At 43.8% G+C, this 13,582-nt stretch overlaps 1 protein-coding gene across 14 annotated transcripts in view; it reads right to left on the bottom strand.

Annotated features, from left to right (window-relative positions):
- Positions 1-1,396: 1,396 nt before the first annotated feature.
- Positions 1,397-13,582, bottom strand: part of r3hdm2 (R3H domain containing 2) — a 117,417-nt gene continuing 105,231 nt past the window's right edge. For 13 of the 14 annotated variants that reach the window (XM_014165955.2, XM_014165963.2, XM_014165960.2 and 10 more), the window contains 8 exons: positions 10,137-10,297; positions 9,418-9,590; positions 8,661-8,758; positions 8,157-8,326; positions 7,876-8,023; positions 3,118-3,209; positions 2,893-2,977; positions 1,397-2,550 (listed from right to left, as the gene is read on the bottom strand). In XM_014165955.2, coding sequence (XP_014021430.1) covers positions 2,171-2,550; positions 2,893-2,977; positions 3,118-3,209; positions 7,876-8,023; positions 8,157-8,326; positions 8,661-8,758; positions 9,418-9,590; positions 10,137-10,297 — 1,307 coding nt within the window. In that variant the 3' untranslated portion in view covers positions 1,397-2,170. The remainder of the gene's footprint in view (positions 2,551-2,892; positions 2,978-3,117; positions 3,210-7,875; positions 8,024-8,156; positions 8,327-8,660; positions 8,759-9,417; positions 9,591-10,136; positions 10,298-13,582) is intronic. The other variant, XM_014165965.2, reaches the window with a different exon arrangement.

Raw genomic sequence — 13,582 nt, 5'->3', positions numbered from 1 at the left:
TTGACGGAGAATGGCAAGAATCGTGCAAGCTAACAGGCGGATTAAATAACAGGCGGATTAAATAACAGCACAGATTAAATAACAGCGCAGTTCAACAGCGGTGTGCAGAACGGCATCGTAGAACGCACAACTCGTCTATCCTTTTTGCGGATGGGCTATTGTAGCAGACGACCACACTGGGTTCCTCTCCAATCAGCTAAAAACAAGAAGTGTCTCCAGTGGGCACGCGATCACCAACACTGGACAATTGAGGAGTGGAAAAACATTGACTGGTCCGACGAATCCAAGTTCTTGTTGCATCATGCTGATGGCAGTCAGGATTTGGCGTAAGCAGCATGAGTCCATGGTCCCATCCTGCCTGGTGTCAGCAGTACAGGCTGGTGTCAGTGGTGTGGGATATGTATCCTGGCACACGTTAGGGTCTTGATGCGTGTCCATGGTTAAGGGCTTGTAAGTAAGCATTTCACTGTAAGATCTACACCTGTTGTATACGGCACATGTGACAAATAAATTTTTATTTGAAACCAATTGAGCAGCTTTTTAACGCTATGCCCCGAAGAATTCAGGCTGTTCGGGAGGCAAAGAGGGGTCTGATCTGGTACTAGATGGGTGTACCTAATAAACTGGCCGCTGAGTGTATAATACACAGTTAATTCCATGGGACAGAAGAAAGGAATTTAAAAAGGAGCAACTGTCAGATGCTTCTTGATACCCCCGGAACTTCTTAAATTCCTTGGATAGAAGAAAGTCTGTGTTCCATAAACTGCAGAACACACCTTAATCTCATGATTCAAATTGCTTAAATAAATCTAACAGCAAAGATTCCACCCAGATCTGTTCAAACAATGACGACAGACATTTTTTTTGTTGCTTTTATATTTTTAAAAACAAACAAAAGAATAACATTAAATAAAATTTACAGCAGACATTATGCAATCATTGTGCACTTTTAACTATTTATTCTGATACGTTCTGCACAGCTGTCAACGAAAGACACAAGCACAATGAGGATGAGAGAGTGAGTTAGAGGGTCAACAGGAGAATGAGGTAAGTTGTGGGGTATATTGGGATAAGAGGGGTAGGGGAGAAAGAGGTAGTTGGGGTGGGGGACACATGGGGTAAATTGGGGTCGTAAGGTAGGGGTGAATGGGGTAATTTGGGATAGTGGGGCGGAGGAAAGGGGTAATTATGGGGAGTGGGGTGGGGGAGAATGGGTAAGAAGTAACAGGGTAGGGGGAGGCACAGGCTACATTTGGACAATGGGGTAGGTTGGGAGAGTAAGGGTAGAGGAGGATATGGTAGTGGGGTATGATAGAAACGGGGTAAGAGGGGTAGGGTAGGAAGGGGTAATTTGGAGTTGTGAGGTAGGAGAAAAGGGGGCAGAAGGAACAGGTTGAGAGGGTATCATAAAGGGGATCCTAAACTTACCCACTGAAAAAAAATCACTGAATATATAGATTTATTCCTTACATCACTTATATAAATATATCGAACCGCAAAAGAACAATACTCTGAGAAAAATAGCGCAATACAGAAACCCACAACAGCAGTATAAGGCAAACAGAAAGCCAGAGGAGAGAGTGGGGGTATGCAGAGGAAGAGAGCATGAAAGAGTATGAGACAAGTGGCGAGAGGGTAAGAGAGAGTAATAGAAAGAAAAAAAAGAAAGAGTGACTGTGCATAAATATGTGCGCCTAAGAGCGGGGCGATGGGGGGAGGGAGAGCGAGGAGGAGGAAAGAGAAAGTATAGACAGAAAAAGGAGGACGGCTGGAGGAGAGCAGGGGAAGGATGGACTGAGGTTGAACTGTCCAGTGTGTTCAGGGGTGTGCTACGTGATCCTGTTGCCTGTCTGTACATAAGAGTGTGTGTGTGTGTGTGTGTGTGTGTGTGTGTGATGGCACCCATACATGGCAACAGTGATCCACATGCGCACGTGTCTTATGTGCTCTTCAGGTATCAATAATATAAAATAAAACAATCAAAAACAAAAACTATTATCTTAGAATTTGCAAACACCATCCTCTCCATTTGTGTTCTGTGTTCACCCCATCCCTTTAATGTGTGACGTCTTATCTTTTCTCGTTTGTCCAAAAACTGTCCAGTCCCCTCAGTCCAACTCCTTTCCACTCCTCATTTCCCAAAAGTATTTCTCTTCATCCCCCTCTCTTTTCACTGGGAGCTGGCCCTCTCCAGTACTCTCAGGTCATAGTTCTTTTTGGCGGCCCTCAGTTTGAAGAGGCTGACCCCACTGTTGTTGAGTTTAAAAGAAGCACTCTGTGCAGCCATGGTGGAGGGGAACACAGCCACCACCGTGTAGAGGTGAGCTGAGTCACCGCCGGGGCCGTCGCCCTTCCCCCCTCCAGCCCCAGTACAATGCCCAGGGCCGTGATGCACTCCCGGGCCACCATAGACGCCACAGCCCGTTGCCACCGGGTCCTTGAGCCACTGGATTTTGGCACCACACATGGAAAGCTGGTTGAAGAGCTTCTCAGCCTCTGGACGACTAATGCCCTCCGGGAGATCGGTCACCTCCAGCACCCGACTCACCACTGGAGACAGGGAGGAGAGAGATCAGACACTAATACAACTACTATATTATACTACTGTATTCATTCAGACCCATTCCAGGCCATTTATTGTAAATATGAATTTGTTCTTAAATGACCTGCCTGATAAAATGAAATAAATGAGTTAATACAAAAATCAAGTATTTGTGTTCTGGATGTGCGTGTGTGTGTGTGTGTGTGTGTGTGTGCAGGACGTAAGTCAAGTGTATTGAATCGTAGAGGGACAAACCTTGAGTCGAGGTCATCTGGATCGTGAAAAGGACAAAATATACTGTAGATATACAACATAGACCGTAATGAAGACGTCTGTGTCTGTTGTCTTACCTACGTCAGTGGTGCCCAGGTCCGTAGATTGAGACTTCAGTGTCTGCCTCTTCCCTCTCGCACCATGCTTTATTCCTACTTGACTCTGCAACACACCAACAGCAAAAGTGTCAACAAGGTTACAGGCTAGTAGATATGCAGGAATGGAGTGGAGGGATGGATGGATGGGGTAGCGGCAGTGCGCTTCAAGGAGGGTGAGAATGGAGGGATGGAGAGAAGTAGTACCTGATGTGAGCTGTAGTTTGTCTGGCTGTGCATGAGAGGGGGACATAGGCTATACTGGAGAGGCTGGCCCAAAAGAGAGTAGCGCCCATCACCTGCACACACACGGGACACAACACAAACATATGATAAAAAACTAATTGACTAATGTCGGTTCAATTATTTTAATTCCATTTAGTTTGTTGTTCTTCTGTGAGCGAGAAGTAAATCAGATCAAACCTGAACTGTGCAATGTAGTAGGGAGTTGCAGTTTCCAACAGGCCAATATTCCACATTGATAATTACAAAAAAAATTGCAATAAACTATGACCTTAACCCAATGCACGCATTCAGTACTTGTCCGGTCTGTGACAAGAATGCGCAAGAAAATACATGATCTAAGTGATTGATAGTTTGTACTCAGCAGTCAGTCAAAAAAGTAAACCTTATTTACTTGGAAGAACTATTAAAATAGTGATTTTGTCAGACAGCATAAGTAGCAGCTCAATAGATATTAAAATACCTGGAATGAAATAAAGTCATCAAATAAAACAATTGTAATATACACATGAAATATTGCATTAAAGTAAATACATTTTGGTTAAGTGATAAGCAGTAATGGGCAGTCACAACCATCATGTGACTTTTATTAATTGTTTCATTCTGTGTTACAGCATTCTACCCACATAAAGCATAGTGCATTTAATGTTTTAAAGAAAAATTGCACCGTAATCGACCTCAAAAAGCACTAATTGCTCAGCACTAGTGAGAGGGCATGTTATGCATGAGATGGGTACGTGTGTGTGTGTGTCTGGGTCAGGTGCCAGCCATAAGGGTAAGGTGAGTAATGCAAAGTCAGGTTCTCGGGGCCTATTGGTGGCTGGCCAAAGGCGAAATGGAAAGGTCATGAACAGGTCAGTGTGGAAGTGGGTGAAAGATAAAGGACCAGGCTTTTATCTTAACCGAAGCGCCGCGTTATATTTTACAGCGAAGGCTGCAGCAGAAGCAAACTCCTTTATCACCGGCTCTTTGGTCTGCGCGATTGGCTGGGGAACAACGCATGTGCGCTGGTGGCGCAGTCGTGGGGAAACTAATTTAAACATGTTTAAATCTGTCTGAAGGCTTTCATACAGTTGAAGTCGGAAGTTTACATACACTTAGGTTGGAGTCATTAAAACTCGTTTTTCAACAACTCCACACATTTCTTGTTAACAAACTACAGTTTTGGCAAGTCAGTTAGGACATCTACTTTGTGCATGACACAAGTAACTTTTCCAAAAATTGCTTACAGACAGATTATTTCACTGTATCACAATTCCAGTGGGTCAGAAGTTTACATACAGTAAGTTGACTGTGCCTTTAAACAGCTTGGAAAATTCCAGAAAATGATGTCATGGCTTTAGAAGCTTCTGATAGGTACACCTCCAACTGACATCATTTGAGTCAGTTGGAGGTGTTCCTGTGGATGTATTTCAAGGCCTTCCTTCAAATTCAGTGCCTCTTTGCGTGTCATCATGGGAAAAATCAAAAGAAATCAGCCAAGAGCTCAGGAAAATAAATTGTAGACCTCCACAAGTCTGGCTCATCCTTCAGGGGAAATTTCCAAATGCCTGAAGGTACCACGTTCATCTGTACAAACATTAGTACGCAAGTATAAGACACCATGGGACCATGCAGCCGCCATACCGCTCAGGAAGGAGATGCGTTCTGTCTCCTAGAGATGAACGTACTTTGCGAAAAGTGCAAATCAATACCAGAACAACAGCAAAGGACCTTGTGAATATGCTGGAGGAAACAGGTACAAAAGTATCTATATCCACAGTAAAACGAGAGGCCGCTCAGCAAGGAAGAATCCACTGCTCCAAAACTGCCATAAAAAAGCCAGACTATGGTTTGCTACTGCACATGGGGACAAAGATCGTACTTTTTGGAGAAATGTCCTCTGGTCTTATGAAACAAAAATAGAACTGTTTGGCAATAATGACCATCGTTATGTTTGGAGGAAAAGGGGGGAGGCTTGCAAGCCGAAGAACAGCATCCCAACCGTGAAGCACGGGGGTGGCAGCATCATGTTGTGGGGGTGCTTTGCTGCAGGAGGGACTGGTGCACTTCACAAAATAGATGGTGTCATGAGGAAGGAACATTATGTGGACATATTGAAGCAACATCTCAAGACATCAGTCATGATGTTAAAGCTTGGTCACAAACGGGTCTTCCAAATGGACAATGACCCCAAGCATACTTCCAAAGTTGTGGCAAAATGGCTTAAGGACAGCAAAGTCAAGGTACTGGAGAGGCCATCACAAAGCCCTGACCTCAATCCTCTAGAAAATTTGTGGGCAGAACTGAAAAAGTGTGTGCGATCAAGGAGGTCTAGGAACCTGACTCAGATACACCAGCTCTGTCAGGAGGAATGGGCCAAATTTCACCCAACTTATTGTGGGAAGCTTGTGGAAGGCTACCCAAAACGTTTGACCCAAGTTAAACAATTTAAAGGCAATGCTACCAAATACTAATTGAGTGTATGTAAACGTCTGACCCACTGGGAATGTGATGAAAGAAATAAAAGCTGAAATAAATCACTATTGTGCCTTTTCACATTCTTAAAATAAAGTGGTGATCCTAACTGACCTAAGACAGGGAATTTTTACTAGGATTAAAATGTCAGGAATTGTGAAAAACTGAGTTTAAATGTATTTGGTTAAGGTGTATGTAAACTTCCGACTTCAACTGCACTGTATCCTTTGCTATCTATTCTTTACCATCTATTGCATCTTAGCTGCTCTGTCACTGCTCATCCATATATTTTATACTTATATATTCTTATTCCTTTACTAGATTGTGTGTATTAGGTTTTGTTGTGGAATTTGTTAGATATTACTTGTTAGATACTGCTGCACTGTCGGATCTAGAAGCATAAGCATTTTGCTACACTCGCAATACCATCTGCTATGTGACCAATAAAATGTGTTTGATCTTCCCAATATTGAGTTACTACCATACCCTGTACACAATCCATGTCTCAAGGCTTAAAATCATTCTTTAACCTTTCTCCTCCCCTTCATCTACACCGATTGAAGTGGATTGAACAAGTGGTATCAATAAGGGTTCATAGCGTTCACCTGGTCAGTCTGTCATGGAAAGCGCAGGTGTTCTTAATGTTTTGTACACTCAGTGTACAGTCTATTCGGCAAGTATTCAGACCCCTTGATGTTTTATACATTTTGTTACGTTACAGCCTTATTCTAAAAATGATTAAATAGTTTCTCTCTCAATCTACACACAATACACACCTATAACGACAAAGCAAAAACAGGTTTTTAGATTTTTTTTCAAATGGATAAATAAATGTAAAAAGTAATTTGTTGAAGCACCTTTTGCAGCGATTACAGCATCAAGTCTTCTTGGGTATGACACTACAAGCTTGGCACACCTGTATTTGGGGAGTTTCTCCCATTCGTCTCTGCAGATCCTGTCAAGCTCTGTCAGGTTGGATGGGGAGCCTCGCTGCACAGCTATTTTCAGGTCTCTCCAGAGATGTTTGATTGTGTTCAAGTCCGGACTCTAGCTGGGCCACAAGGACATTTAGAGACTTGTTCCGAAGCCACTCCTGCGTTGTCTTGGCTGTGTGCTTAAGGTCGGTGTCCTGTTGGAAGGTGAACCTTCGCCCCAGCCTGAGGTCCTGAGCACTTCGGAGCAGGTTTTCAAGGATCTATCTGTACTTTGCTTCATTCATCTTTCCCTCAATCCTGACTAGTCTCCCAGTCCCTGAAAAAATATCCCCACAGCATGATGCTGCTACCACCATGCTTCACTGTAGAGATGGTGACAGGTTTCCTCCAGACATGACGCTTGGCTTTCAGGCCAAAGAGTTCAATCTGGGTTTCATCAGACCAGATAATCTTGTTTCTCATGGTCTGAAAGTCCTTTAGGTGCCCTTTGGAAAACTCCAAGCGGGCTGTCATGTGCCTTTTACTGAGGAGTGGCTTCAGTCTCGCTACCATAAAGGCCTGATTGGTGGAGTGCTGCAGAGATGGTTGTCCTTCAGGAAGGTTGTCCCATCTCCACAGCGGAACTGGAGCTCTGTCAGAGTGACCATCAGGTTCTTGGTCACCTCCTTGACCAAGGCCCTTTTCCCCGATTGCTCAGTTTGGCCGGGCAGCCAGCTCTAAGAGTCTTGTTAGTACCAAACTTCTTCCATTTAAGAATTAGAGGCCACTGTGTTCTTGGGGACCTTCAATGTTGCAGAACTGTTTTGGTACCCTTCTCCCAGATCTGTGCCTCAACACAATCCCGTCTCTGAGCTCTACAGACAATTCCTTCGACCTCATGGCTTGGTTTTTGCTCTGACATGCACTGTCAACTGTGGGACCTTATATAGACAGGTGTGTGCCTTTCCAAATCATGTCCAATCAATTGAATTAACCACAGATGAAACATCTCAAGGATGATCAATGGGAACAGGATGCACCTGAGCTCAATTTTGAGTCTCATAGCAAAGGTTCTGAATACTTAAATAATAACTTAAGTGATTTCGATAAATGTTTTGATAAATGTGCAACAATTTATAAAAAACTGTTTTTGCTGTCATTATGGGGTATTGTGTGTAGATTGATGAGGGGGATTTTTTTTGTCAATTTTAGAAGAATAAGGCTATAACATAAAATGTGGAAAAGGTCAAGGGGTCTGAATACTTTCAGAATGCATTGTATATACATATGTGTGTGCACAAGCGTGACTGTGTGTGACTGCATGTCTGTGTGTGTGTCCGTGTGTTGTTACCTTGTGCAGGCCCTGGTCCGGGCCGGGGGAACTGTGACAGTAGGGGCAGGGGGCCGAGGCCAGGACAGACGCTGCTCACGCTGCCTGAGGGGGAGAGAGTGGGGGACTGGGTAGGGGAGGCCAGGGGACTGCTCATCTGAGTACTGGCCTGGAAAGGAAAGGGGGGGGTCAGAACTCTGCAAGGATCCTTTACATGAATGCTATACAGTATGTGAATGCTGTATTGTATGTGAGTGAGAGTATGTGAGTGAGAGAGGTATGAGTATAGTGGTATAGTGTACCTGTTGTGCGTTGTCAGGTTTGTAGAGTTCTCCAGGCTTGCTGGGCCTCTGCTCTAGGCTGTAGTATTTGCAGGGGTTCCACTGTACCAGAGGAGGGTTCTGGGTAGGCTGCGGTCCGTTGGGGACGCTAAGCTGCATGACCATCACCCCGGGGCCTGGGGGCGGCACTCCTGTAGCATACAGACAAAGTTGAATATAGTTACACAGTAGAGCAGTGTTCTTCAATCCAGGCAGGGCCACATTTAGTATGACACAATGTTGTCAAGTGTCCTGAAAAATATATAGTGGAGAACAGACTTTCCGTAGAGTTAAGAATAATGTTGGCTCTCTTTGTGGCATTTCTATTTGCAATGGCCCATGTACAGTATGTTGCAACCTCCTAAACGCAACGCTGGTCTAGGTTTATATGTCTAGGCTTATATGTCAAGGCCAGTACTAACACAGCTGATTGACGTAAATCAACAAAGTCCGAAAACATCTCTTGTGTACCAGATGAACAGTCACCTGAATATTGCTGCTGCATCTGCTGAGGGTTGCAAGGGGATGGAGACTGGCTCATCTGGTACTGCTCTGAGTTGGGCTGCAGGTACCCCACTGATGGGCTGGGAAAGAGACACACACACAGCGACACACACTGTGTAAGCACTTGGCAGCCCTCCACATGCACAGACGGTAGTCATATCACGTCGACAAGCTGCGGTCTGCTAGGCTTCAATTACAATGCAAATATTTTGTTTAGCAAGCGTGTAGAAGGAATGTGAAAGCAGCAAGTGTGTGTGTGTGTGTGTGTGTGTGTGTGTGTGAGAGAGAGAGTCACAGAAAATACAGATTCAAGTGTTCAAGAGGTTGCTTATTGATTCCCGTCTTGTGAGTTTCTATCCTATTCAATAGTTTAATGACCTCAGGGTGTCAAACACTTAAGCGTGCATTCAAGCGGTTGACGTGTCAGCAGGAGAATGTGTTACAGATAGACGCACTGGCAGAATACGTCTTGTAACAGATAGTGTTAAACAACTTAATTCACACCTGGATGGATTCAGACCATTACTCTGCTTCTGTTTTTTTAAGCGTACTTTATTACATTTCTGTTACTTCTACAAGTGAGCTGTAACTTGTTCTCAATAAGTATTAGTTATCTAGGGTTCTAGCTCAAAATGTCTGCTGTGGCATCACCCGGGTGTGTGTGACATGTTGGGAGTAGTGGAGTTTTTCCTATTCAAAATCAAGCACTTATATAATAAATCTTATTTTACGCGTCTACCTTGTGCTGTTCTGTTGTGTGGGGGTGATGACGCTGTAGTATATGGGCATTCCTTGGCCTGGCATGGGTCCCTGTACCCCCTGGACAGTCTGGAGAGACTGGCTGACTGGCACCATGACTTGCTGCTGGTACTGCTGCTGTACCACCTGCTGAGACTCATTGGCCACCGGCACCTGATGGTAGATGTAGAAGGTGATATACTGTAGATATCGCTTAACCAGAACAGGGCATAAACTAATGACAATGGAATACTTGACTTGGGAAAGGCTATTGGGGTTCATTTATGTTCTGGGTTTTGTCTTTGAACTAAATAACATATTCATAAATATTCATAATCGAAGAGAGAAGTTGTCTGGCTCCTCTTTAGATCCACGTCTTAAATAGACAAGAGTCACAAACCGGTTAAGACTTTTATCAAGAAAAGGGATGTAGTTATTTTACCATGTTTCATTGAAATGTACAGCTGCCCATCGTCGACATAGCACTAAAAAGAATTGACACTAGGAATAGCATCACAGAGGTGGCATATTCAATAAAAACAGAGCCTTGAGGAACACTGAAACATTCATGTACACTTTCGTGATTTAAGAATGCACATCATCAGAGAATGGAATTCAAGTCAATTCAATACACCTATGTTGACAGGCAATTTGCCTTTCTTAATTGCCCCTGAGGGAATAAATCAAGTTTTATTGAATTGACTTGAGGGCCTACTGTACCTGATATGAGGGCATCTGTGGGTACTGGACCATCATCCCTGCCATCTGTCCTTGTATGCCCTGCCTCTGGTTAGTGATGAGGGTCTGGTTCTGGGGCTGCTGGGGTACTCCCATCATCCCCTGGTACTGGGGCTGCTGGCTGGGCATCATGGTCTGGAGACCTGCTTGAGACAACATGCAGTGTGTTAATACAGGTGTGTGTGTGAGTGTATTCTGGGAATGCAGCACTCCTATTATCCCTGTACCTACTGGTGACGACCATATCACGTCATGGTTATGTTAACACAGGCTGTCTAGAAAGAAAGAAATGTATACCTAAAGCCAAGGAAGACCTGGGTCTGGAGCTTAAAAAGTTGCCAAAGACAGTATAGCAGGGGGTAGGCTTGTTGCAGCCTTAATGCTCAGGGTCCTACAAGTATAATCATGGTAACTTTCGGGAACTCATTGCATCAGTACTGTTCTCCCCAATTACACAATGTGGTAACTAAAATAGCCATTTAATCCTGGTAACCATTATTTAGCTGACCTTGATCCTTGTGTAAAGAGATATCAAAAAGTCCTACAGTTGCACCATTTAGAGCATCCTGACTGGCTGCATCACCACTTGGTATGGCAAATGCTTGGCATCCGACCGCAGGGCGCTACAGAGGGTAGTGCGTAAGGCCCAGTACATCACTGGGGCCAAGCTCCCTGCCATCCAGGACCTCTATACCAGGCGGTGTCAGAGGAAGGCCCTACAAATTGCCAAAGACTCCAGCCACCCAAGTCATAGACTGTTCTCTCTGCTACCACAAGACAAGCTGTATCGTAGCGCCACGTTTGGGATCAAAAGGCTCCTGAACAGCTTCTACCCCCCAAGCCGTAAGGCAGCTGAACAGTTAATCAAATGGCTACCTGGACTATTTGGATTGACACTGTTTGCATTGACCCTGCATTGACACTCACTGGACTCTACCTACAAACTCACACACACACTTTCACACTTCACCCTGCTGCTAATCTGTTTATTATCTATCCTGACTGCCTAGTAACGTTTACCCATGCCTACAGTACCAGGCAAAAGTTTGGACACACCTACTCATTCAAGGGTTTTTCTTTATTTTTAATATTTTCTACATTGTAGAATAATAGTGAAGACATCAAAACTATGAAACATATGGAATCATGTAGTAACCAAAATAAAGTGTTAAATCAAAATATATTTAATATTTGAGATTCTTCAAAGTATCCATCCTTTGCCTTAACTTCTTCGGGCAAGGGGGCAGTATTCGGAAGTTTGGATGAATGAGATGCCCAAATTAAACTGCCTGTTACTCAGGCCCAGAAGCCAGGATATGCATATAATATTGGTAGTATTGGATAGAAAACACAATAAAGTTTCCAGAACTGTTAAAATAATGTCTGTGAGTATAACAGAACTGATATGGCAGGTGAAAACCCGATGACAAATTTTTTTCAGCTCACCTCTGATTACAATGGCTGGGAATGGGAATATAAAAGGAAGTCCTCCCAGATTGCAGTTCCTATGGCTTTCACTAGATGTCAACAGTCTTTAGAGTTTCAGGCTTGTTTTTTGAAAAAATTGCTAGAATTTGTAGTTTTTCTAAGTGGCTCCCATTTTGGCTGTAGTGTTTGTTGCGCGTTCCGGTGAGGGCGTGCACTTCGTTATTTATCTCTGGTAATGGTCTCCGGTATTCTCAGTCTTAAATTTTCCCATTTATTTACATATTAGGGTACCTGAGGATTGATTACGAACGTTGTCTGATATGTTTGGAAGAAGTTTATTGGTAACTTACGGGATTCATTTGTATGCATTTTGAATGAGGGAAACTGGTGGATTACTGAGTCAAGCGCGCCAATGAAACTTACTGTTTTGGGATATAAAGGACTTTATCGAACAAAATTACCATTTGTTATGTAGCTGGGACCCTTGTGATTGCAACCAGATGAAGATCTTCAAAGGTAAGTGATTTATTTTATCGCTATTTCTGACTTTCGTGACGCATCTGCTTGGTTGGAAAATGTATGTAATGCTTTTATGTGCGGGGCGCTGTCCTCAGATAATCGCATGGTGTGCTTTCGCCGTAAAGCCTTTTGGAAATCAGACAAAGCGGCTGGATTAACAAGAAGTTAAGCTTTTTAAATGATGTATGACACTTGTATTTTCAAGAATGTTTAATATGACAATTTCTGTAATTCGAATTTGGCGCTCTGCAATTTCACCGGATGTTGTTGAGGTGGGAAGCTAGCGTCCCAATGATCCGTAAGAAGTTAATGATAGCTTTGCACACTCTTGGCATTCTCTCAACCAGCTTCACGAGGTAGTCACCTGGAATGTATTTCAATTAACAGGTGTGCCTTAAGTTAACTTGTGGAATTTCTTTCTTTAATGCATTTGAGACAATCAGTTGTGTTGTGACAAGGGAGATAGCCCTATTTGGTAAAAGACCATATTATGGCAAGAACAGCTCAAATAAGCAAAAAGAAACGACAGTCCATCTTTACTTCAAGACATGAAAGTCAGTCAATTCGGAACACTTCCAAGATCTTTGAAAGTTTCTTCAAGTGCAGTCGCAAAAACCATCAAGCGCTATGATGAAACTGGATCTCATGAGGACCACCACAGGAATGGCAGAGGATAAGTTCATTAGAGTTACCAGCCTCAGAAATTGCAGCCCAAATAAATGCTTCACAGAGTTCAAGCAATAGACATATCAACATCAACTGTTCAGAGGAGACTGCATGAATCAGGCCTTCATGGTCGAATTACTGCAAAGAAACCACTACTAAAGGTCACCAATAAGAAGAAGACGCTTGTGCCAAGAAACACGAGCAATGGACATTAGACTGGAGGAAATCTGTCCTTTGGTCTGATTTGAGATTTTTCATTCCAACCGCCGTGTCTTTGTGAGACGCAGAGTAGGAGAATGGATGATCTCCGCATGCGTAGTTCCCACCGTGAAGCATGGAGGAGGTGGTGTGTGATGGTGCTTTGCTGGTGACACTGCCAGTGATTTATTTTGAATTCAAGGCACAGTTAACCAGCATGGCTACAACAGCATTCTGCAGCGATACGCCATTCTATCTGGTTTGCGCTTAGTGGATTTACTCCAATTTGCATACCACCCCAACAGATCCACATAAGACTCACTCCACACTGCCCTTTCCCACCTGGACAAAAGGAACACATATGTGAGAATGTTATTCATTGACTACAGCTTAGCATTCAACACCATAGTGCCCTCAAAGCACATCAATAAGCTAAGAACCCTGGGACTAAACACCTCATTCTGCAACTGGATCCTGGACTTCCTGACAGGGCCACCCCCAGGTGCTAAAGGTAGGTAACAACACATCCACCACGCTGATCCTCAACACAGGGGCTCCTCAGGCGTGTGTGCTCAGTCCCCTCCTGTACTCCCTGTTCACTCATGACTGCACGGCCA

This window comes from Salmo salar, chromosome ssa22 (assembly GCF_905237065.1).
Source record: "Salmo salar chromosome ssa22, Ssal_v3.1, whole genome shotgun sequence".
NCBI classification, from domain to species: Eukaryota; Metazoa; Chordata; class Actinopteri; order Salmoniformes; family Salmonidae; genus Salmo; species Salmo salar.
Note: the sequence above shows the minus strand (reverse complement) of the source record. Positions and strands in the feature narration are given on the sequence as shown.